Below are 26063 nucleotides of genomic sequence, written 5' to 3' on the forward strand. Positions count from 1 at the left end.
CTTTCAGCTATATTCAAAAGTATTGTATCATTAAGCTTAAACATATTTCACTCCAAAAATACCAGGTTTCTTGTACTTCTACTCAATCCAGAACAGATTTACTCCAGCCTTCCTACCCAGCAGCAATCATTTTGGTAGGTCTGTCTCAGAGGCAGTGATGCTGGAAGCTCTGGCTTCTTACTCAAAGGCACTGAGTTGCTGTTGCTGCCTGTTGCTATCACGCAAGCCTGAGAAAGCCTACCTGGCACCAGTCAATGTCTGCCTCTCTGAGCACGGGGCCTTGGAGTTTCCAAGGAGCTGGAAGCCTGCAGTTTAAAGAAGCTCTAGCTCTAACCAAATATTAGGTTTACATGCTGCACACTTAAGTCAAAATGCCATTATAATCCTGTCCCCTAACTGCAGAGTTTGGACACGCACCACGCTTGTCAATTTTGAGATAGGTGGCCCAGGCCTGTAATTGCACAACCCACACAGGGGCAGATCTTGCGAGTCCCAAGTGGCTCCTCCGTGAAATCGACATTCTTGTCAATTTCACAGCCACTATTAGCAGGGAAACTGACAAGAATGTCAATTTCACCAGCTTGCAGCAGGGGAATGGAGCATTTACAAAGAGCAAATTTTAAAATTCCCATTTCAATTGTATTTGGAACAAAACATTTTAAAAAGAATTAAAATATCTGCTAGTCAGGCCAATCTGATATTCACACTTTTTCTTTAAGGCATCTCTAAATAGCCACATGAATTCTAAGTGTTACAATTTCAAAACTAAAGTGCACTGAAAATAAAATCTGCCACTTTGAGTGATCCCCAGGGAACAGGGAAACACAGAAGAAAGATGTAACTACTTGTCACAGGAAATGCCCTATCCTTTAATTAGCAACAAACTACAAGAATGTTGCAACATTCATTCTTGAACTGCAATTCCTGACTTCAAATTTAAAATCTTAGAGCAATCCTCCCCTTCACAGCAATGTCTCAGGAATAATACTCTATCGTCAGTAATACAAAACAGCATAATCCTGTAGTCACAGAAAAGATGATATACATACATATACATATAGATACAAACATATACATATATATATGTGTGCACATTACAGACTATTCTGATGGAGATTACTTGAGGTCATTCACCTAAATATACTGAACTTCAGGTGGAAAAAGTGATGTATATTTTCTCACCACTAGAGATTGTGATTCTGCAGATTACTTCAGAAAATGAGTGACCTCATCTCCTTGAAATCCAGTCCAGTCATCTCCTTGAAAGAGTTACTTAGAGACATTTGTGATGAGTGCAGCTTTCAAAATTGAACAATATCCAGTGTATGATTATTTTTCAGTTTCTTATAATAGTTTGCAATTTCAGCTCCTGTTTTCCTTACTTCTTGTACCTCTCAAAAGGATTTTTTTTTGATCCATTTCTAAGGGTTAGGAACATAAAAGTATGTTTGCCCATATTAAGAAAATTAAGTATCTGTTTCACTAAGGAGTTCATAGACTTCAGACACTGAAGCAGGAATCCAGAATTTTGTGGCAAGTCATGAGATCTTCATTGCTGTCGGGCATCTTATTGACACTTCTATGGAAAATCCAGCCAATGTGGCCTCCTTTAAGTGTCTCAAGTTCAAACTCATCCACAGTTGGTCAAAGTTCTTAAGGTTAACATCTTATGCTGTCTACAATATGGGAATATGGACAGGTGTATCCTATCTGGTGAATAATCCATCTCTACGTAATCCATTCTTCCCAAAGGCTCCAGTATTGGACAATAAACCAATTTTTCTGCTGGATGCTTGTCAGCATTGTTCTACCAGGCACCAGAACTGAGGCCATGCCTGGCAGTCAGCAAAGAAAAAAGAAAAGATGAAGTGCAACAAAAGTGGAGAGAAAAGTGAAGGATAGGCTTGGCTGGAAACAGGCACGGAGAACAAGTAAAAGGTAATCATAATTTTGAGATATATCTTGTAACACGTATGCACAAGAAATTCAAGTGACACATGCAACAGAACCCTAAGCCTAGTATTTCTGAGTTTCTGATTGAATGTCCTGCTGTTTTACTCATATACATACTTTTCTATTATTTTTGGTTATATGTTTGATAACCCACTAAAGGTAGAGCTCACAAAATTATCGCTCCTTGAGGTACTCCTGCAGGTGTAGCTTTGTCACAAATGAAATTCCCTATAAATGCACTTTACTTTTTGCCTGTTCAGCTATAATTATGCCTTTCTTTTCTCTTGCATTCTTTTCTTGCTCATTCCAACTCACTTCAGTTAATATATGGCATGCCCTGACAAAATAATTCACACTGTTCTCCATTCTGCGCTCTTCTCTCCAAGGAACTACAGTTGAATCGCAGCAACAGATTCAGGTAAATACTTTTTTCTCTATAGCAAAGTTTAAGTCAAGCTACTGATGGTTTTCAGTAATACTTTCTATGCAAGCTTGCACTTGTTTATAATGAACACCTCAGCTTATTACATATAATCTCAATGAAGGGCAGATAGGCAATCCCTGGGCTCTAGAAACAGATACTATTTATAAGTATCTTTGGAATAGTATTAGCTTGTTCTTTCCTTTAATCTTCCATGAGGGAGTGATCACTCACACAAATCTATCAGCAGTGGCTTTTACATTACAGACTGTTGAGCCTTTCATATTCACATGTCAAAAGCTTTTATTAATATTTTGTAGAAAGATCCCCTTAAATAGGTGATTTTAACTCAATTCTACATATTCTTCTATAAAATAATTTGTGAAACAAACTATTTTCTCCCTTACAAGATAAAGGGAAGCATTAGATTTTTTCTTTCCATTTAAACCAGGAGTTCTCTGAACACTACCTTCTTTCAACAGACTTAACCAACTCAGCCAATTATTTAAGACATATTTTTGTTTAAACAAATAAAATAACAAAAAAATCCAGAAGCTAAAATAGTCACACCATAAACAACATGCCAGAAAAATAGTGAGAAATGGCTAGAACCATTTCAAATTCAATTTTTTCCACATGATTCTAACAAAGGACCAGGTGTGCTACAAACTAAAAGTATGAAGAAAAGTCTGAGAAGAGAAAGAAATACATATACAATGAAAAAATTGCTTTATCAAAGAGATGGAAGCCCTTTAAACTCATTTGACCTACAACATCTTAGAAGAAAGCAATTTCCATAATCAGTTCAGTAGGAGAGGTTTGACAGTAGCTGTATCACTAACTTCTTAGTTTTTACAGTGATCAACATACACTTTCTAAGTTAATCCCAAAAATGGCACATATGTTAATCAAAATGTAAAACAAAAATATTCAAACTGCCCCTATTACTCTAATGCACTATGTCTTTTGAACACACTATCTGAACAGAAATTCTGTTTACAACAAAAACTATTTTATTTTCATGTAAAAGTATCAAATTGGTTAAAATTCTAAACAGCTGAAGTTGGAGACACTGAACCAATTTTTTAATTTCTATACATTTACACTTTCTTTCGAAGAATTTATTTTCCTAGTCTCTACACAGAATCTATGTTTAAACCTTATTCTGTGATAAACATTTTATAGAAATAATATCTATTTCATACCCAGGAAAAGAATACCATAGTCACTGCTGCTAAACAGGGATGAATTCAATAAATTTTGCAGTAGAAGGATGAATCAAAGATGAACATTTTGATGACCACTTTGTGTTTCACATCTCCTTTGTCTCACAAAAATCAGTTCATTTATTCTGATACAATTAAGTGTAGTTATATACTATATAGTAATATATGTTCAATTAAGTACGTTACATCATATACTACGTTAGGATTTTGGTCTGTAAAGAGTTTTCCAGCACTATCTAAATGTCACAACTGGTAAGTCTAACATTAACTACACGCTAAGTTAATTACAAACGCTGTAAAATTAAATTAAGTTCAAATGCATCACAACAAAATTAATTCTTGCTAAGCTCATCATCCTTAGCTGAATATCAGCACATCTTCTCTTCCCTGCATATTTATTCCCTCTCCTATGCTTAAATAACTGCTTTTCCAGTAGGTTTACAAAATTTGGGATAAATTATGAATATAAGTGGGCAACAGCAGTCTTCATGAGCAACAACTGTTGATATGATTCTGCCACATTTTGACAAGCATTGGTCTCTAAGTTCACTAGCTCCTAACATTAATCAAGATGACATAAGCCAGATATTCACAATTTGTACTATTAGATGAGTCATGGGACAGGCTTACAGGATCACTGACCTAGACTTGGAAAATCTGGCGAAAAGAAACACATTTTGTTAAAATGGACAAATCTGGGCAGTTTCAAAGATAGTCACTATAATGCAGGCTATAATGGAGGTTTGTAAAGCTTAATTTTTTGCCGCACATTACAGCATTTCTTGATTATACAGAAGAATAAGAAGTTTGCTTCCTCATACAAAAATGGTACTTTTTAATTTCAAGGAGAAAAAAATAAATCTCTTTCTCATTTCTTCTGCATGTTTCTTTTAAATGATGTACACGTATCTCCAATCACAGATTTAAAATTCATGTTCATTGCAGAAAGTAACAAAAAAGATTTTGTCAGAGCTTACAGAATTGAGCTACAGAACATCAGTTAAAAATTGCTTATCGGTTCTTGCAGTCACACGCAGTCTTCAGTGTGAATTTGCATACGCCCCTTACTAGAATAAAGCACCTATTTTATTTTTATAATCTTTGAACAGAAAAATACCACAGGTTTACAGTATACCGATTTTCCTTTTTTCTTGTACAGATTGTATTTTTTCCCTGCAATGTTAAGCACTTTGTTCACCTTTTAACGAGATTAACTCTAATCTACGTGTGGAGTAATCAAGCCCTACAGAAAACCGCCAGCGCCCCCTGGTGGCCAGAGCTGCCTTTGGCCACCACCGCCTTCACTATCCCGGCGCTTCTCACCCAGCCATTACAACGGTTCACTTCATCAATAATCCTATTTAATTCCCTTGCTAGGCATTCGTATTTTCCAGTCATTCAATAGTCTGCGGAACCAGATCTATAAACTGGAGAAGCATTCTCTTGTTTATCCCATTCACATTTGCTTCCATTTTTACTATAAAATACGAGACAGGTTTAAGGAAAATAATCCCTAAGCTCTTTACTTTAAACTTTATTTTAAACTCTTCGGGTTCAAAAGACAATCTCTTTGAAAATTAATTAGAATTAGTAAATCACATTTATCATGTTGGCAGGTTATGTTAGAATGAAACAGAACACAAGAATGACAGGCTGAATCTGTAGGATCCAATCCTATTGCAAATGGACATAACAGTCCATACGATGTATCGGAGCACTGATGCACTAAGACACAGTCTCTCTGTTTTAGTAAGGCTGTTTGCAGGGTCAAAGCTTAAGTTCGTTCACAGTGCTATTCACAGTAGTTTTGCATAGCCTTCAAAGTTGTAGATTCACTTAAAATGTAGAGGTTATCAGACAGAAGTCTTACCTGAACATAATTCTCACTGATATCATTGGAATTTCAGGGTAAACAGCAATCACAGTATCCCAATTATAATGTCTTCAGAGTACAAAATGTCTAGTGCAGGATAAAGATATCATTGCAGCATCAATGAGAAACAGAGTGAGTTGCAAATGTACCGTAGCACCTGGAACCAGTATGCCGAAAGCAGTTACCCCTAACTCGGAAACCTATCAGTCCACTCTGGAATTCAGTTCATCTCTGTGCAGAAAGTATCTATCTGAGATCGCACCCCAGGGCTCTCAGTGATGCATAAGCCAAGTCATTCTACCTATTATTTCCAGTGTATTACAGGAAACTCTCTTCTGGAACTGGAAATCAACTCTTCAAGGGTGTCACAGGTGGCAATGGCATTAGCCTGAGGCAGTACTGCAGAGTACTGCAGAAGATTAAGCCTATACCAATCATTTTCAGCAAAAACCGTAACTCTTTCTGAACAGTAAATTTTCTCTACGTCCAAATACTTGTGCTAAGGTGATACTGGAGTTACGAGATAGGTAACTTTACATGCAAAGACAAACCTTTACACAAGCTTCCACTGAATTCATTGTACTGTATGAAATTAATGGGAACCTGCTTTTGTAAGAGACCAGTACAAAACAAGCAAAAATCTTTATGTTTAGTCAATACACCAAGAGAAGGTTTCATTATTGCCCCCTGTACATGTATCTTGTTCATCACCGATTTAAAAGAAAATACTACTTATCCATCCAAAGTTTCTTTTGCCTTCAAATTATTTCTTTTCTTAAACAATACTAATCTCACCAAATTTGAACAAAAATGTGTATGTTCACAAAACCCTGATCCAAACATGCTGTTTCCATTTCTTTTTAATCTAAATAAATAAGCCCCAGCAATATTACAACGATGTTAATGAATTTTGAAGAAAATGAAATGGAAAAATAAACTGAGGCAGAGGCTCCAAAGTATCCTAACTAGGCTGTGTAGCAGTCGAAAGGGACAAGGTGTTTCTGGTTCTCAGGTTCCCACACGCTCTTCCTAGCACTTGTCTCTTCTAGTTCTGTATCTTCCTCTCCTCACTTCCCGAGATGTCAGTGCTGTACTTACTCTGCACGCTGCAGCAGTGAGCAGCGTGACTGTGCATCTGTCTGGAAGACATCTATCTGTCTGTAAGATACTACTGTAAGACATCATCTATCACTTGTTCAGTAACCAGGACTGCTTATGGGCCACAACAACATCACTTTTTAAAATTATTATATTCATTGCATTTTAAATAACATTGCCTTGTTGCCTGTACCATGCTTAAGTGCACTATCCATAGTCGTCTACAGGGATTTTGGGGACATGAGGTTGTTGCTGATTGTCTGTAGGGATTCTATCTGTCTGCATGTGTAATTTTGTAATGCATCTTTGCACCAAATACACCCATATTTTATCACCTTGTATTCTTCCAAAGTTTCCAGTGGTCCCTAAATAAATTCATCTGCTCTCTATTGCCTATTCACTGCTTATTTTGAATTCTTCATTAGGATTGTTCTATTTGGAGCCCAGGTGTTACTACTCCGCTGACACCTAACCATTAAGAAGTGTTTGTTTCTTCTGGCTAAATATATGTTCCTATCACACACTCTGGGATGCCTTCGACTTTGTGCTCAGAGGACTGACATTTGCATCTATCTTGTCATTCTCCTATTCCCCGAAAAACTGTAAGACAGGCATGTTTTCAGAGCTAAATGGGTCAAACATTACTTCTAATAACTTTTACTCACAACACCTCTCATCCTCATTTTAACTTCCTGTTATTACCCTCACAGCTACTTTTTTTTCTCCTCATTTTCTTTCTAAGTAGAAATCTCCATTTTGGTTTTGAATCAGCTTGCAGCTTCTTTTTTTTTCTGCACATTCTGGAGATAACCATGAGGTCTGACAGCAGTACTTGGCATTACTAGAGAGCTAATACAATTCTCATCAGTAAATGAATCACCTTTCTGTATGATTGAACTTGTAATCAGCTACTGGTTTGTTAAAAGCTCAGCTTGCACCTGTAATACTTACTACCAGATTTGAAACTGGCTTTTTATATTAAGTAATATAGATATGTTATGAGAGGAATAAGAGAATACAGCAATCATTCATGCATGTTTGCATGACTGATGTACTTCTTATACAGATTATCCAAACCATCTACTATTTTTAACCCCTCTGCATGTCTTCTAATCACACAGAAAGTTTCCTATTTCATTACCTATTTCACTTCTTCATCCTTCTGCAGTCCAGATTTAATCTCTTTGTTTCAGTCTGCATGTTCTGTTTGGTAAAACATTTATCTGAGTAGTTTACTCGGATATAGACCGTTTACTTTCTAATGGTTTCATTTTCAGTATTTTACAAGTAGATTACAACAAAATTACACTTCAGGGGCTCATGGCCCTCCTTACACTAGCAAGTTATGGAATCATTCAGACTCAGAGAGACCTAAGAAGGTCTCTGTCGCACTTTCCTGCTCAAAGTAGGGTCGGCCAAGTTAGTTAGGGTTTTGCCCAATTGAGTCTTGAAAACATCGAAGGTCAGCAACTCCACAGCCTCCCTGTGCCCTCCCCTGGGCAACCTGTTCCAGCAGTTAAATATCCACATACTGATTCCCCCCCCCTGCTTTGTATCTAATCAGAACCTTGCCTGTTTCAATTTACGCCCAGTGTCACTCACCCTCCTGGTGTGCACCACAGTAAAGAGCGTGGCTCCTTTTCAGAAGCCTCCATTTAGGCACTGGGAGGCTGCTCTTAGGTCCCTCTGAGACCTTCTCTTTTCCACGCTAAACAGAGTTCCCTCGGCTTCACTCCATAGGTAGGACCCCTACGTTATGAATGCTGGACAGTCTTAAAAGAGATGTCATCTGCTCTTAGCTGCTAGACTTCCTGCAGCATAATTCCTGCAATCTCTTTATTACCACATCTTATATCCCATACAGTACTCCATGCTTGCCTTTTTTTCAGAAGGGCTACAAGAAAATGCAAGCTATAAGAGTAAGATGAATCTCCCCATGAAAAAGGTAATGTCTCTGCTTATTTACTATTATCTCAAAGCTGCTATATCCCATCACATCAAAGTAGACAGATCTGCTGCTGCAGGTAGAGCTTCAGGAAAGCTTAACTTCCCATCTGACCCACATTTCTGTTCATGAGGTTTTGCCCTGTTTGGGGTTTTCTTTATAGCCTAGAGGAAAAAACAAGGTAAGGTTCTATTTTTCTGCTCACTCTCCTAACTATACTATCACTTCTTCTCTAAATCATGGATACTTCCTCTAATTTCATTATTTTAGCCTTAGTACATAATATTTCGTTTACATGAGATATCAAATATTTTAAGTACTAGTTCACTGTAGTTTCTACTGGGAATACTAGTTATTCTGAAATATCCATGCTTCTGCAGAAAAACATGTTATTGAAGTTCTAATATTATTCCCTTGTGCTGTTACAGTATTTGTCAACTCCACTTTCATTGTGCCAGGAGTGGCAGTGTTTTGCAGTCTGAGCAAAGACCTCACGATCCAGTTACTTCCTCTCAATAAAATTATACACATGATTCTCAGTCTCTTTCTCAACTTACAAATCCACATTGCAAATCTGTGACTCTAAACCCAAATAACTAATTACATATTAACAACAGTGATCAGTCTTCTGTAGTTAATGACATCAGCAGTGTCCAGTGTGACATATAGATTTCAACCTGATTTCCAAAGTAATGAACTGACATTCAGCATTCCTTACTCATCTTCTGCCTTTCAGAAACGTGTCCAGAGTTTATCTATAGTTTTGAGTGTTCTATTAGTTCTGCATCAATAAACTGTAGTGACAATTGTGAATTAAATTATACCAATTGCTAAACCAGATGGCAAGTCTTAGCACATGCTAATCTTACAAGCCAAAATTAAGAGTTGTCTTTTAGTAACTGGTTGTATAGATACTGTTTGGGTTTGGGGTTTTTTTTCCCAGTGATCCACTAATATTTATTGTGCACTGATTTTTGGTACTGGTTTTGATGGTATTTATATTACCAAGTCATATGATTTGCTGCCTATAAATCTGGGAAGATATAACATCAGGTGTTGTGTTATCATGCCACATGACAAACAACTACCCTACATTGCCTTTTAACAATGGAAAAAAACATCAAAAGGATAATGGAGTAGTATCCACACAACTTTTAGATCACCTTACCTTTAACTAAAAGCAATTGGGATAGATGAGGTGGGAAATCCTGGAATCAAAATGTACAGACTGTTGGAATGAGCAAGAAGCAACCTCTCTCCTGCCCAGAGAAAAGCCAAAAAAAATCCATCTGTTTTCTTAAAGAAGAGAGACAGGGAATCAGCCCTCAGGGAATAATTTTAATTTAACTCTGTGTCACTTTCCCATTGTATTGGCAGAGACGGAATAATTAACACAAGAATGAACTCATGAGTGATTTAGGGGCAAAGAGATACCTTAAGAGTATAACCTAAACAGTAAATATAGAAAAGGCATTACCTAACTTCAAACAATAAGAGAAATACTTACCATTTCAAGGCAAACTACATGTGACTACTCCATATGAAGTCCCCCAAATTGTACCTAGTACTTAGTGATTAAATACTACATTCCACATCAAAAGACAGTTGGTTGTGTGAAGGAGAGTGAGAGGACAGCGATGTATTAAATACCCAGTTTCTCAAGACTGTGATGGCATGCACAAAATCCTAGCCCATGGCCCCATTCTAGCACTACCAGACTTGGGATCAACTCCATGAAATACTTCACCTGAAACAGAAACAAACTTAACTGATCTACTAAGACACACACAGAGAAAGATGCAGTTAAAGCAAAGTATGAAAAAGTGACTATTTCTGCTGCCACTAAGTATTCTGACCTGCTTGTGCCGTATGCTATTTCAAGTACAGCTGCGTATTTCAACCACACACATTTAGCTTTCACAAGACTTTTAAAGTAAGAGTTTCAAGCAGATTGAGCCTTTTCATGGCTAAAATCACCTAAAAGTTTACTCTGTCTTTGAGACTAGGACACAGTTCTGTGATTCTCAAGTTCTGTGACAACTTGAGGATATGATTTATCAAAATACCCTTTGTTCCCTTCCAGAAGCTATTCATATATGGTAACTTAGGTGAAGATCTCATGTAAGTGGTATTTATCTACATTAACATATAAAATTAATATACCTTCTCCTATTTTTACTTTTCTTTAATAGCAGAGGAAGGAGTAGCTTCAGCACTCAGTCTAATACTGAAGAGTTGTTAGTTTCCCCCAAAACCCTGCTGAAAGAGCCATAGCGCTCCACATGAGAAGGAAGTAAGCTCACGTCTTGACAAGTGCCAATACAATTTCACTAAGAAGTCATGTAAAATTAAGTTTATAAGATTACGAATGTAAGAATAATTATATATTTTGATTATGAATGCATTCTGGTGATCATTTTACATGGCATACATCATCAGTCTTGGGGGAGAAACAGACTAAACAGAAGTTTCAAATCTAACTCTTAATAGAAGCCACTAATACCTCTGAACAACATCAAAAAAAAGCAGTAATTAAAGCTTACTTCAATATATTAGTTAGGAATAAAACACAAATAACCTATGTCTCAAACACATTTATAGTGCCAAACTTAACTATCAAAACCAAATAAAACAGAAAAATGAAGCAAATACTGTATAAACTACTGGGAAACAAGAGCTAACAAGTTTTTAATAATAATACTTACATAAGAAGGTAAGATGTTAGTAATATTTTGTATTTACGATACTACTTCCTTAGTTTTGGGTGCATCAGATTCAGTATTTTACTTTAGAAATTTCATACACTTTCCACTAACTGTACCAGAACCTAAAACATCCATATGCATTATGAAATGTAAATGAAAAAGTATTTTCTGTAAGTAGCATTAAATTACAGTTTCAGCAAACTGGAATGGCTTCAAGTAATGAAGACATCAGAAAAACCTAGTATGAATTTTTGGAAAAGGTGCTCTGGTGTTGTGCAGCACATGACAATGGAATTAGTTTTTCTACAGGGATTTCCAACACTTTCCTCTCAACAAATTCTAGTTTTGAAAGAAAGACAGAAAACCACATTTTGAAAATTTTCATTCATAGTTTCATCTTTGTTCATTTTGTTTCAATTCTTACTTTGTGTTTTTATATACTTCCTATTCTGTCAGATATTATAAGCAGCAGCATGAGTTGGGGTGTAATACCTACGAATTTCTCTTGCAATAAATAAATTTTATTTATTATATTTTTATTTTGTATGTATTATTATTTTAGGGGGGTTATTTATATTTTTAAATACTTCTATTTATTATATGATTTATTTGAATATATAAATCTCTATTGCCACCCACCAAAACCCTGCTAAATTATACTTCCCTGAGTGCCCTTACTGGCAGCAATTATCTTCTTATGAGCAACTTATCTGTATATAAAATAAAGGACAATTTATTCAGAGGAAAGGACACTTTATCAATTCAGAAAAACATGACACTAATCAGCCACATATTAACATGAAGAATAACTTTAAGATCTGCTGTGTTTGGATATAATTTTTTGCCATCACATCCTTGCCTCCCAATATGAATTAAATTCACAAATGTCTCTTTGAATAAGCCCTCTCCCTACCTACTACTAGGACGAACAACCTTCCTCAGTAGCTGAAAAGAGAGCCCCAAAGCTGAAGAATTCACTGAAGCAGTTCAAACACGAGCTGTAAGGGGTTATTATATCTGAAATCATGTAATCATACTACCTCTCGCTCTGCTGCCACCTCCCTAAATTGTCCTAGTAACTCTGCACCCATCCTATTCTCCCTCCACAAAGACAGTGATTTCAGACTTGCATACAATTGAGTAGTAAGGAAGCCTCACCAGAGCTCACACAGCTCCACTGCTGCCTTCTGAATCTCCAAGCGAAGCAAGCCTGTCATTTCTTAACGTGCTTCCTTTCCCTGCATGCTCCAAAAAGAGAATGAGATTGCTCAGGAACTGGCAGCAGTTTAGCACACAGACTAGTCAATCAAGTGGGCCAGATCTCCCCAAACAGCTTCTGAACTCCAACATTCATATTTTGAGCTTCAGCGTAAAGTAAGGAATAAGTACATGCAGAGGTTATTGCAGATTACTAATACTGGAGAGCCAGTGGTGACACTAAGATACAGGCAGGAAAGAAATTATATCCATTGCTGGACTTCCTTATATACTGCTGCTGAAGGATTTCCCAGCACTATGTCTAAACTAACCTAAGTGTCCTTAAGAAGTACAAAGTAGTTTGGACATCCCTTTATCCTGCATCCTGGGCTATCCGATGAGTACCACAACAGGCAAGTACATTAACAATGCTTTACCAGCATAATCCCTCAGCCCCAGGCTGATTCACGGCCAGGGCAACTCTGAAGCAGAGGTAATATCTATATCTTGCAGCCCTTGATATATTTTTCTTCCATTAACCTGTCCAGCTCATTTTCAGCATATGTAAATTTTTGGCACCTCCAACAACATTAGCAAATAAATCCCTAGATTTACTGTGCAGTACATGAAAATATATATCCTTTTATTTGTTTTAAACTTGTCTACAGACAGTTTCAACTGAAGCCCCACGACTCTCATAAAGGAAAAATCAGTAATCAGTTGTACCTTGCTCACCCTACTTCGAGTAATCTATTGCTCTGACTGCAGTAACCTACCATAGCAATGTTTGTTCATTTAAGCTCTGATTCAACACAGTAAAGCAAATGTTTACCTTCCACATGGAAGGAACACGTGAGCTTTTGCTACCGAATGTGCTGACTGAGGTAGTTCACTAGTACAGCTCATCTGGTATTTTCCCAATAAAATATGCTTTTATTTGCAAAAAATAACAGAATACACTGTGGAACGCCTGGCCTTATTGAACAAGCCCCAAAGCAGACAGTAAAGTAGGATGTGTGATGCTAAAGACAATCACTAGGAAGGTAGAAGACAAGGGAAGTTGAAGTCCTTACCTTGCCCTTTTCACTTATGCAAATAAACACCAGTTATTCCTATCATTTTTCCCATCTATCTCAGCTCTTCTACTCTGTAAAAATAGTATCTATGGAAAATTCTCAGCCATTTTCACCATTAAAATTTCAAGAAAGGATCAGAATTATACAGCATGCAGTCCTCATATATACACACATTCAGATTATATCTCTTCAAATGATGGGAGACACCAAGGTACATGAAGTATTCGTGCAGGATCAGACCTGAGGAGCAGCCAGTATAGTGTCCTGACTCAAAATAGCCAGTAGCATATAGATGGTAAGTAAAGATCCTCTCAGTTACCTGCAATTTCCAAATTCAGGACTCAGAGAATGTACCACAACAAATGCATTTAGTAAAGTGGTATTATCAATCTTCTGTGAATTTATCTAGCTTTGTATACTTACACTTGTAGCCTCCACAATCTGCTGTGGCAGTGCATTCCACTGAACTCATGAAAAGATAGTTCCTCAAACTTCATAGCTTAAAGTGTTATCTGAAATGTTGCCTCACTCAACCACAGCTCTTTGCTATTTGCCCAGCACTTGATGTTCTTGGCACATTTGGAAGTGGGCAAAGAAATAAGATTGGCGAACAGAGTTGGCTGTGAGAATCACCTTCTTGTCTTATAAATGGTGTTGAGGTGTGAGGAAGCTTCTTCCTATAGCTTCTCTGAATGGACCTCTGTGTCTCCACTGCCATTAAACGTCAGAACTGCAAGCATTTACAAGTGTAGAAGAGTATCAGTCTGACCCCATGATATTGTGATCAATATCACATCATGAGTGACGTATACCATGTTGCTGTGTCCCCTTGACTTCCTTTAGAAGAAATCCCAGGCCATAATAAGGCTATGTTAGTACAGGTACTTAGTTCTCCAATCTGGACTGGCAGAGGACTAGGATTACACCGCGTCCTTGCTCTGTTCTTTAGGTATAGGCTTAAAATAAGCTTTGGTTCCTTGTGTAAACTGTAAACAAAAGACATTTTAGGCTCCTGCACATCATGATATTCAGCACACACCTATTTATTGAAAATGAATCATTCTTTTGAAGCTTTTTATTAGCTTATGTAACTTATTTCAACTCAAGAAAATCTAGTATCCCTGATTGATTTTCTCTCTCCATTTTCCCTTTAGCAATATGAAGCACAATCAACTGCAGTTTCAACCCATTTTACGCCTATCAAACCAGAAATAACTACACAAGTGTTGCAGCACTAATTCAATTCATAATTTATTCCAACCTTACAAACACCCTCTTAACTATAGAACTTACTAAGCTTATGAGAAGTTATTCTCAGTCTAAAAATTCTATATACACATCAAGCACTTCTAGTATTACTGACAGTAAAATTCAAGAGCAGGATTCCATTATTTTAAGAGTTTAAACACCAAATCCCAGTTCTTTGAACAACCAGTTAGAGCTTTGTTTAAACTCAGATCAACCAGAAGATTCTCACTGATGTTGCTGTCATTTAGCATAGGACCAGAAGACGAACTGAAATCAATGAACTGCCATGAATGACATTACACAGACTTGCGTATCACTCTTGCTTCAGTGACTTTCTATATTGGCAGAAAGAAAAAAAAACCCTGCATATGGTATTTGTTAAATTTTTACACAAGTGTTCAGTGAGAAGTATAATGCATGAAAACATTGCTTTAAAACTAGTATTAGATTTCAAGCATATTGCTCCTCTCTAGACAATAGTCCTCCAGATCACGGAATCTGGTAAAAAATACTGTTGACAGTATCTGCAATATAGTTAAAATTTCATTGAAATGCCATAAAAACCCACACCATTTCGATGTTATTTCTCACCTTAGCTGTTCTGTAAGAATAATTACTCTAACTGATTTACCAGTCCTGGCATTATGTGTCTACTACATTTGCATAAAAATGATTTCTCTATTAATTGTTTGAGGCAGAGCATAAGAATTCATATATTGCACTAAAAGCAAAGAAGATAAAGATTTAATGATACTTACTAGAGTTAGAGCAAGCTAATCACTGTAGCCTGAAGACAAAAATACAAGTTATCCATAATCATTCATTTTTAAAAGAGAAATTCCTTTTCACAACCTTGGTGGTTTCTTTTCTGCTCTTCCCCCCACACCCTTTCCATTAGACTTCAATATTTATTACACATTCTCAAGATTAGATCCTGCACCTGGATCCCTCCAGGTAAACTCCACATAGCCAACTACAGTAGAGAAATATCAGAATATATATGTTAAAAGGGAAGAGTGAAAGGAGAAGTTACTGCAAGTACTGTACAAATACAATACCGAAGGAAAGAATGCTTCTTTATGTAAGTCCACAGAAGACTGAATAATAACCACAACGCTCTCTATTGAGCTCTACAGGTTTTACAGTCTTTACCACTTACAGTACACTTATGTATTAGCATAAGAAACCCAGCCAGATATCATCACTTAGAAACTGTACCCTCTGTGACAACTATGGTCACTTCTCAGTGCTATGCAAAGGCCTTTGTGCAAAACAAAGACTAATTAAGAAGCAAAGAACACAAGAGACACAGGGAAAGTGTGGTAAACATTCTGGAGTCCACAATTATGGTCTAAAACACAAACGGGGAGAACAGAATCAGCTGTAAGTGAAAGGCAATATAAAATTGGGGAACAGTTGCAAGAGATGTGACTGTGCACTGATCAACCTACCTCAGGAGGAGAAGAGAAGCCCTTATCTAAAACAAATGAGAACTATGTCCCTGGACATGCCAGAGTACAAGAAACATTCCACCATGTCAATACAACCTCTCAGTCTTCAAAAAGACAGTAGTGACTTGGAAAAAATACCTTTAAGGGATGTCCAGGGTCTGGCTGGGATGGAGTTAATTTTCTTCATAGCAGTGCTGTGTTTTAGATTTGTGACTAAACCAGTGTTGATTAACACACCAACCTTTTAGGTACTGCTGAATGGTGCTTGCGCAAGGTCAAGGCTTTCTCTGTATCTCGCTCTGCTCCGCAGTGGGTGGGTAAGGGCCTGGGAGGGGAGACAGCTGGGACAGCTGACCTGAATCGACCAAAGGGATATTCCAGGCCATATAGCGTCATGGTCAGCAATAAAAACTGGAGGGTAGGGCTTTTTTTTTTAGTTTTTTCCAAAGTAGCTGTTGCTTGGGGATTGGCTAGGCATCAGTCTGCTTGTGGGAGGTGACGAGTGATTGCTTTGGCATCACTTCTTTTAGGTTTTGGGGTTCTTTTCTTCCTTCTTTCATTCCTTTCATTATTAAACTATCCTTATCTCAAACCTGAGTTTTCTTGCTTTTGCTCTTCCTGTTCTCTCCTCGCTAGAATGAGGGCAGCGAATGAGTGAGGGGCTCTGTAGTCCTTAGCTACTTGCTGGGGATCAACCCACAATGAGGGAAAAAACATCTTTTGGAACTTTTGCCTTCAACTGTTCATTGCCTTTCCAAACTGTAAATCTTTCAGGAGTTTCAAAGTACCTGGTAATCAAGATTATCAGAAATTGCCTACCATACACATAGAAGAAGATTGAAGATAAATGGAAGATAAACAGAAGACTGAAGATCAGGCCTTTTAGAAATTGTGATAACAGTAAATTGCATTTATTGATACTTTTCCTAGAATCAAATAGTTCTATTCAAACTGGGATGAACTATATCTTCCACATCAGACTCTAAAGAAAAAGCCACTGAATGTCAAATACCTATCACTTAGAAAGTCAATTACATCTCACAAAAGTAAAGCTTAAGATATTGCATTCCTACTAGCCATATCATTCACAGAGCAGTAACATCATGACTGTTTGCATGCTAAGCCTCGTCCATATAATACAATCCTTCTTTTGCTCCAGTAATAACCATCAAGGAGCACAAAAGTATGTAAATGATTTACACATTTTGGGAGGTAATGCAAGTAAAAAAACCCAATAAAGCAGTGGGTTTTTTCTTTCTCTTTTAGATACAGAGCCTCCTCTTTCCAGCTCTTGAAATTTGAAGGAAACAGAACACTTCATATGAATAGCTTCATAAAAGCTATGACCACCACTCTGTTAAGACATTAGAAATGACAGCGTGTAGATCTATGGCAATTCCCAAAAAGGCTGCATCTAAGCATTTATCTACAGAGTAACTTTTTTCAGAAATTTCACTAGGAGGGCAGTAGTGATGAGGACAGTCAAGTCATGCATAAAAAGACAATTCATTTGACTTTTGAAGACATACTGTAAGATGAAAAACTTTTTTTCTTGTTTTTAAAGAGAAAAATAATTCTGGATCATCCTTGCTAAATACTTCCTTGGAATTTGAGAACATCAATGTTTATTATTGCATTGAGAGTAAAGAATTAGCATTCAGTGATAAGAACATGAGACAAGTAACATTGCCATCATCACTTTCCCATGACTTGGACTAAAGTAGTGATCACTATCTCTGACTAGACAGAAAACTTTTCTTCTTCCAGTGGCATGAAAATACTGCGCTACACTGACTTTCCTGCTTGCTGACAATTTGAATCTGAGGACCATTGTACAATGAGGAGTTGGCAATCCACATAACAATTGACCTGAGCAGGCAAAGGTCTGTACTGTGCTACGCTGTGCTGAAAATACTGCTTGGCTGCAGGATAAAGTTAGTCTGCTAATCATAAAGGAGGAGGCCGTAGGCAGCTCCCACTTGGCATTTAGCAATTATACCACCTGCATGCTCTTACCTTAAAAGTGAACCACCATGTTGTCATGTAAACATCTGTTTTGCTTGACAGTAGAAATGCTGAATGAATTCTTTACTTATAAGAAAAACTAAACTAAATTATACACTTCTAAGAGCTCTAAGGACTGTAATGCTGGTGAACCTTAGCATGGCAGGATCTGTGCAGCATACCATGCCATGACTAGAGGTCTGTCCAATGTTGCGCGGTGTAGGGTTCCCAGCATCTGAAGGGATGTAAGATTATCTGTGCTATCCCCTTTTTCCATCTCAAAAAGGTATTTAAATCTACACCTTATGGAGTCTGAGTGCCATTCTAACAGAAATCTGCAACACACAATTGCACCAGTGCATTACATTTATCACTGAAAATCTTGTGGTGTATAGCAGAGCCAGTCTTAGCATGCACAAGAGGCCTACTGTCTCCCAGTAGTGTCAGCTTCTGTACCTGCACTACACAGCAGACACTCACTGGTAATGTTGCCAATTTCCCAATAGCTTCCAAAAAAGAAGAGTCAGCAATTCACATAGCTTTCTCACACACAATCATTCAACTTAAACCCCAACAAAACAGGCTGTGGGCCAGAAAACTGTTCTGAAGATGTAGTGTAAGTCACATACCATCTTTCCCAGGGCCTTGTGGCCTCTCTTCTGGCAACTGATGTACTCTAGTCACATAATGGAGGAGAAGTTTTTGTCCAGCTGGGAGAGATAACAAAGAGGAACAACCTGTTGCTATATTAGAATAATTTATCAGGTCTAGAGTCTGTTTCCTCCATGTTGCCAAAGACCTCTAGGAAACAGGAAAATAAGGAATGTCGGTTGAACCAGAGGAAATGTACTGAAAGCACTGCAGACTGGACACGCTTTCATTAAAGCACTCAGAGACTTATTAGAAAAGCAGCATAGACAGAGCCTCATTAGAAAAGCAGTATAGACTATATAAGGGGAAGGCTACCAGACACTGAGTTATTGCCTCATCCCATAGGCAAAGGCAATCTTCACTAAATTCTGTTTATCTCCTCTTGTTATAAAATGTATATATATCACCAGCCAATCTTTCAGGGGTGTTACAATCATTAGTAATTAACATTTGGAAAGGTCTTGAGGAAAAAAGAAATTCTAAAGATTGGAAGAAGAGTTATTAAAGCAAACAGAAGACATCAAGTATCTCCTGATAGCAATAGTTAAAAAATATATTACTACTTAAAGTGCATTTCTATCTCTAAAGATTCTGGTTTGTTACTGCATAGCAAGAATTACGCATAATAAACATGAGGCAGACAATCACTGAACTTTCACTTAAGATTTCTACATTGAGCAAAAAACCCCCACTATTACTGTGAAATCAGCTCTGTAGCTCTGAAGAAGAGATGGTCCTGAAGCTGCAAACACTTAAATTTAGCTCAGCTATATGGTTATTTGCATTGAAAACACAGAGGCTTTTCAGAATCATACAGACTGGCATATGTGTCAATATGCCTGCAGGAAATGGATTTCAACTATGACCACCTTTCACTTCAACCACAAACCTGCGTGAGTTTCCTGGGTACACTTATCTTTGGAGTGGTGCTTCATAGCTAACTATTGGGTAGCATGTATTACCATATGGTAACATTTTTAATACTGTGAGCAAGCATAAAGATTGGACAACAACAAGAAAAGTGGTGATTGAGCATTATAACTAAATACCAATATTGTGTAAAACAATGCAGAATTTCTTTTTCATCTTCCTTACTTGAAAAAAGCTCAAGAATGTGTACTTAAGTCCAAGTGTATTATCTAAAACCTTATGCTTCTGACCATGTATATGTTTATGTATAGCAATACATTTAAACAATATTTTTACACTTAATCAAACAATTGTTCTTTTTAAAACTAGATCAGTCATGCTTTGGTGACTGTTCAATCAATATTCCCAGCAATTTCAGGGAAAATACAGTTCAGTCCTCTCCAATGGACATCAGTGAGATACTAAGGGAATAACATGACTTCAGAGTCTCAGTGGACTTCAGCCAAATGTAAAAGACAGCTTAAGCCCAAATGTCCTGGAATTCCAAAAGGACCACACAGTCTCACGAAGAATTACTTCAGCTCCCAATCAGATTTACAAAACACAATATTTGGCATTATAATGTATACAATATGAGCTGCTTGATACCATTTTCAGTCACAGACCTCAACTGCATCGCCCATTTACAAATACATGTGATTGTACAGTTACAGTTCTCAGCTTTATAAAGTCAAGAAGATCCTTTCCACTATCATGCCAACCGTGTCCTGGGCTGCATCAAAAGGTGTGACCTGCAGGTCGAGGGAGGTGATTCTCCCCCTCTGCTCTTGTGAGACCCCCACCTAGAGTACTGCGTCCAGCATAAGAAGGACAACATAAGAAGGACATGGAGCTGTTGGAGCGAGTCCAGAGGAGGGCCACAAAGATGATCAGAGGGATGGAGCACCTCTCCTATGAGGACAGGCTGAGAGAGTTGGGGTTGTTCAGCCTGGAGAAGAGAAGACTCTGGGGAGACCTTATAGCAGCCTTCCAGTACCTGAAGGGGGCCTACAGGAAAGCTGGTGAAGGACTGTTTATCAGGGAGTGTAGTGACAGGACAAGGGGTAATAGGTTTCAACTAAAAGAGGGTAGATGATTAGATGAGATGTTAGGAAGAAATTCTTTACTGTGAGGGTGGTGAGGCACTGGAACAGGTTGCCCAGAGAAGTTATGGAGGCCCCATCCCTGGAAGTGTTCAAGGCCAGGCTGGATGGGGCTTTGGGCAACCTGGTCTAGTGAAGGGTGTTCCCTGCCCATGGCATGGGGGGGTTGGAACTAGGTGATCTTTGAGTTCCCTTCCAACCTAAACCATTCTATGATTCTATGTTATCTGCCAGTAATCTGTTTCAGCCACTGGCATAATTGAACACACGTAGAAAGTTATCAGTGTGTTAATAGCCCTCCTATGCATCTTATGTTATATATAAAGAGTGATAACTGAAATCAGAATGTAGCCCCATAATATTCTTTTTCATCTTTGCACATACATTTCTTTTGAAATGGATTCTTCAGAAGTATAACAGCTTAATTGTTACTTCTATTTGGAATGTTTCATTCTAGCTAAACCTTCATTGACAATTCTGATGTGAGTACTAGGAGGGTTTTTTTTTTAAAAGAAAACACACCAACGGTTTCATGCTTTTAATATCTAAAGAAATGAATCAAACTCTGAAAAAGATTCTCTTGAACATACATGAAGATCGAAGTGTGTGTTCTGCAAACCCCTGCATTATAAGTAGGGTACGCAGTAAAATCATCTGCTATAAACAGTAGAATGTGTTTTCCCAGAATCCAGACTTCGGAGTGTGAGGTTTTGTAATTTTTTAAGAAAGGGCTGAATAAGCAATGAATACTGAACCCTAAAGGGAACGAGTCAAGTAGCTAAATGCAACAATGCCCTGCAATTCAGTGATGGCAGAAAGCCATGATTTGAAATTAGTTATACTGCATATAAGCAGTGTAAAAAGCAGCAAAGCAGTCAATGGATTAATGCAGTATGTAATGAAAAAAAAAATCAATCCCAGTATCATACAGTTACTGATCTGGAAAATATAGCAATGAAAAATACCTATGTTTGCCAATAGAAACTTAAGTTCTTTATGTTACCTTCAAAAGAAAACAAAATACCCTTCCTGTGTAACACTTTGTCATACCCTGAAGTTTTGAGCAGTTCTGCAGGATGTAACCTAACCAGTACATCAAAGATAAACCACATACCGTCAGCAAATTGCAAAATGAGAATTAAAATAAAAGCCAGTCTTTCAGAACCACAGCAATTTCAACACTAAGATGTGCACATTGAACTTTCTATCAGTGGTAGTTACTATAACATAGCTATATTATAATCACTATAACCATGGCCATTCATCAAATATGCCATGATTTTGCTTCAGAATCTCAGAATCACTTATGTAACACCCTACCCAAACTGGAGGTCCTGTTTGTGACTTTTCCTAGTTTTAAGTTGATTTTGTATAAACTCTGCCAGTTTTGATGAAATGGATGATAGTAAAGTGTTCCAGGTTTTACATGGCAAAAAACCAAAATGGATTCTTACAACCGAGTCCTTATTAAAAAAAAAATAATAAACACTTGTTTGTACATGTACAATATTCTGCCCAAACGTCAAGACACTAGAAAATAAAAATTTCCTTTATACTACCTCTCTGGTTCCTGATACCTCAAGGGATTCAAAAATGTCTAGAAGGAAAGACCTACACATCTATTGGCTACCTTTTCCTCCTAACTAGAAGTTAACAAAAGATTCTATTCTCTTTGTGATACATAATGAGGCCAATAAAATCACACACACACACTTATCTACTGTGCCTTTCAGATGCCACAGAATACTACTTTAGGAGACCTGTGGTTTATGCCAGTACAAGACACCCATTCAGCTTGCTTTTTACATCACACTGATAAAAGTTGGAAAGATCAGTAAATTGCAGGAGGAAATAAGGAGATAATGCAGCTACAGACTAATTATGGCCTTCACTGGAATCCATGGATTAGTTCTGGAAATGTCAACTGATTCCATGAAGACTGCAAGCTCACAGTCACAGTGTGACTTCCTTCAAACAGAAAGAACTAATTGACCCTAATGTTACACCTGAGTGATCCAGCTCATTCTCTCTTCTTTTCTGTAAAAACAAATGCATGCATCAAAGTTAAAACTACTGAAAAAAAAAGAAAATATGTATTTGTATTACAATATGTATTAACTGACAATTGTTTAAGCATAACAAAAAAACTTTTTTTTACCATGAGCACGGTCAAGCACTGGAACAGGTTGCCCAGAGACATTGTAGAGTCTCCATTACTGGAAAGAGTCAAAACCCAACTGAACAATGTCCACAGCAATCTGCTCTAGAGGATTGTGTTGAGCAAGGGGTTGGACTAGGTATCTCCAGCAGTCCACTCCAACCTCAACTATTTTGTGATTCTATGAAGAATGCAGTAAGGAAGCAACGGAAATATAACAGAAACAGAGTAGAGCACCATGTATTCTTCTGATTTTCAGATTAAGGTCCAAACTGAAACAAGTATTTTGTGACGGAATTTGTAAATGTAGGAATGCTGAGCTATCCTGAGATTGTGTATTTCCTGTGCTTTGATCCCACATAAAGTTCTATACAGGAGAAACTGGGGGGGTGGTGGGTGTAGAATTTAAATCCATGACTATCTTTTACACATCTTACACTGAAGCTTTTAAAAATGACAGAAAAGAGACTATTAATTAACTTTCTTCAACAATTTCCCTCCTTTCACAACTAGTAATTCTAGGAAAGGGAGAAAGCAGTGAGCATAGAGCCTTCTAGAGTGCAATTTCACATACAATACAGTCTACTGGAAAATTACAATCAAATGCTCTGGAGAGGTTACAAATTCACATTGCATAAGCTATTTGTAGCTAGTAAGTCTCAAATAACATCCACTGAGGTTAGAACTGTGATATAGATAAGAAAAAGAAGAATCAGATGAAAGGCAATGAAGCAGATCCTGCTCCTTGTTCACAAATATATTCTCCAAGTAGAACCTGCAAGTGATTTATGTAGGAAATCACATTAATTACTTTAAGCACCTGAAGTGTTTGGTATTTCACGGGATTTTGATGCAGCTAGCAGTTTATTCACATCCATATACAGTCTTCATTACATTCACTCCTGAAAGTTGCAAGTTAAACACTGTGGACGTTCACACAGCTGCTGGATACTTCAGGTTCAAACACAGGGAGCAGATTCAAACTAATCTATGTTTGATCAGATATTACACTTTTTAGATTAATCTATAATTTAAAAAAAAATCAGAAAATACACATAATTTTTTGCAGTTACCCAGCAGTTCCATTGCATCATCTTCATTGTCAATATCTTCTTCAGTTACAGATGGAGCTGTGCTTTGAGCAGAATCAAAGGAGTCCTGAGAAAGCATGGCAGCCAGCAGTTTCTTATGTTGCTGCTGTTGTTGTTTTAGTCCTTTGGTCTTTGGCTCCATTTTTAAGCTGTGAGGGAAGAAAGCACAATTTCCTCTTACTGGTGCTTTCTACAAAATATGTCACACATTTGTCAAATTACTGTAGCCCATGATGTCCTCCGGATCTGAAGGTTAATGCCATCAGATCACACATAAACCAGCTGGTTATCACTCATTCCCTGATCATTGGATGTTATAAGTCAGTTTGTGTTTTCAGTTCCAGTCTAAAGTTTTGGCTGAATGATGACGGGAAATTTCCCACTGCCTTTATGGGCATTAATCAAGTCTAAATAAGCTACATACACAGAACAACCAGATGTTACTAATCACTATTGCTAGGGCATTGATTGCACAGCAACAAAGCTCAGAACAAGGAACTGCTCCCTTGAGTGGTTATGTTATCATGACCCCACAGGATTAAAGACTACATAGTTGTAACAATTCTCATGGTTTGTTGACTTGTATCCCTAAGCTAAGTAACAGACAATTGGAACTGCACAGAAGTTAGCAGAAGGGTGTAAGGCAGGATTGGCTACAGTTAGCAATTTCTGATTCCTTACAGTATCAAGATAAAGATAATGGAGCAGAAGTTTGGCACCCCACATTAGGGAATCAGCAACACCTTAGACTGTCTTATAGCCTGTTGCAGGAAGGCAGATCTGTTGCAAATGTATGAAATTTAGTATAATCAATGCTAGTTCATTTTCCACTGCAAAGAAGAACACAAATAAGACAAAATGGACCTTGGAGATGAAGAATGGGCTTTGAGTTTAGGACATCAAGTTATGGACAGGGCCTCTGCAAGCTCTAGTTCATTTCAGGCTCTAAGAAACAAGAGCATCATATTAAAAATCACCCAAATTCCCCACTGTGTACATACATTATCCCTTGAGGAAGTTTCCCAAGAGGCTTGCTTCTTCTCAGAATTTCTGCAGGAAATTTTTCACGTAGAAAACTACTAACAATGACTTGGAAATGAGTTTAATCCTATTTTCATGGTGTTTGAATTTCTGAAAGATGAGCTTGGTACCAGCAGGATTGCCATCAGCATTTTTATATGGTCCCTTATCACATATTAATACCTTACCTTGCTCCCTTACAGCAGCAACAGATAGCAGTACAAAACCAGTGACAAGTACAGCAGTAGTGAAACCTGTCCTTTCAGTTGCTCAAAATTAATTCCCCTTCTTTTTTTTAAAGTAACTGGGCCTGGCTTTCAGATATACAACATGTGTGCTTCTGTTGCTCATCATCACAGGAATGTATGTTTTTAAGCACGAAATAGCCGTTCTTTCCCACTGTCCATGACCAAATGGAGCAAAAAGTGAGGTTCGTGGTTGCAAAGACAGAAAAAGGAGACAACTCATAGATTCCCAAATACCACGTACTATGTATACTCACTATGATCTGCTTTATGCTGAAAAGACCAGTATTGAAAATGGGCATGTTATCAACAGACCAGTGGTCCATAGGAATATGCTGTTCTCAGCAGCCTACTCAGTCTCCTATAGAATGCTATGAATGTGTAAGGACCCAGGGCTTCCCCTTCCACTAAAGAGAAAAAAACTTGTATGCTATTGTCTGTGAAAACAACACAGAGAGAGGGAATTGCATAACACTGATGGCAATTACTCTACCAGTGATCTGTCAATGCCTAATGCTCTGCATATTTTTTTAGTATTATTTCATTTATGTAGCATTTCCTTATGTTTAGCCGTAGGTAAAAGAAAACATTTCCTGGAAATAATGGGACAACTACAGTTTTCACTTCCTGTTCTTATGCTGTAACTGACGATAAGGATTGGTTTTGAGAGTTTATTGGCTTATCACATA

General features: G+C 37.5%; 1 protein-coding gene across 4 annotated transcripts in view; it reads right to left on the minus strand.

Annotated features, from left to right (window-relative positions):
* The window catches only part of C2H8orf34 (chromosome 2 C8orf34 homolog), a 201662-nt gene that overhangs the window by 106602 nt on the left and 68997 nt on the right, over positions 1-26063 (minus strand). For all 4 annotated transcript variants that reach the window (XM_075743929.1, XM_075743927.1, XM_075743925.1 and 1 more), the window contains one exon: positions 24092-24258. In XM_075743929.1, the coding sequence (XP_075600044.1) occupies positions 24092-24258 (167 nt within the window). The remainder of the gene's footprint in view (positions 1-24091; positions 24259-26063) is intronic.

The sequence above is a fragment of the Balearica regulorum genome, chromosome 2, assembly GCF_011004875.1.
Source record: "Balearica regulorum gibbericeps isolate bBalReg1 chromosome 2, bBalReg1.pri, whole genome shotgun sequence".
NCBI classification, from domain to species: Eukaryota; Metazoa; Chordata; class Aves; order Gruiformes; family Gruidae; genus Balearica; species Balearica regulorum.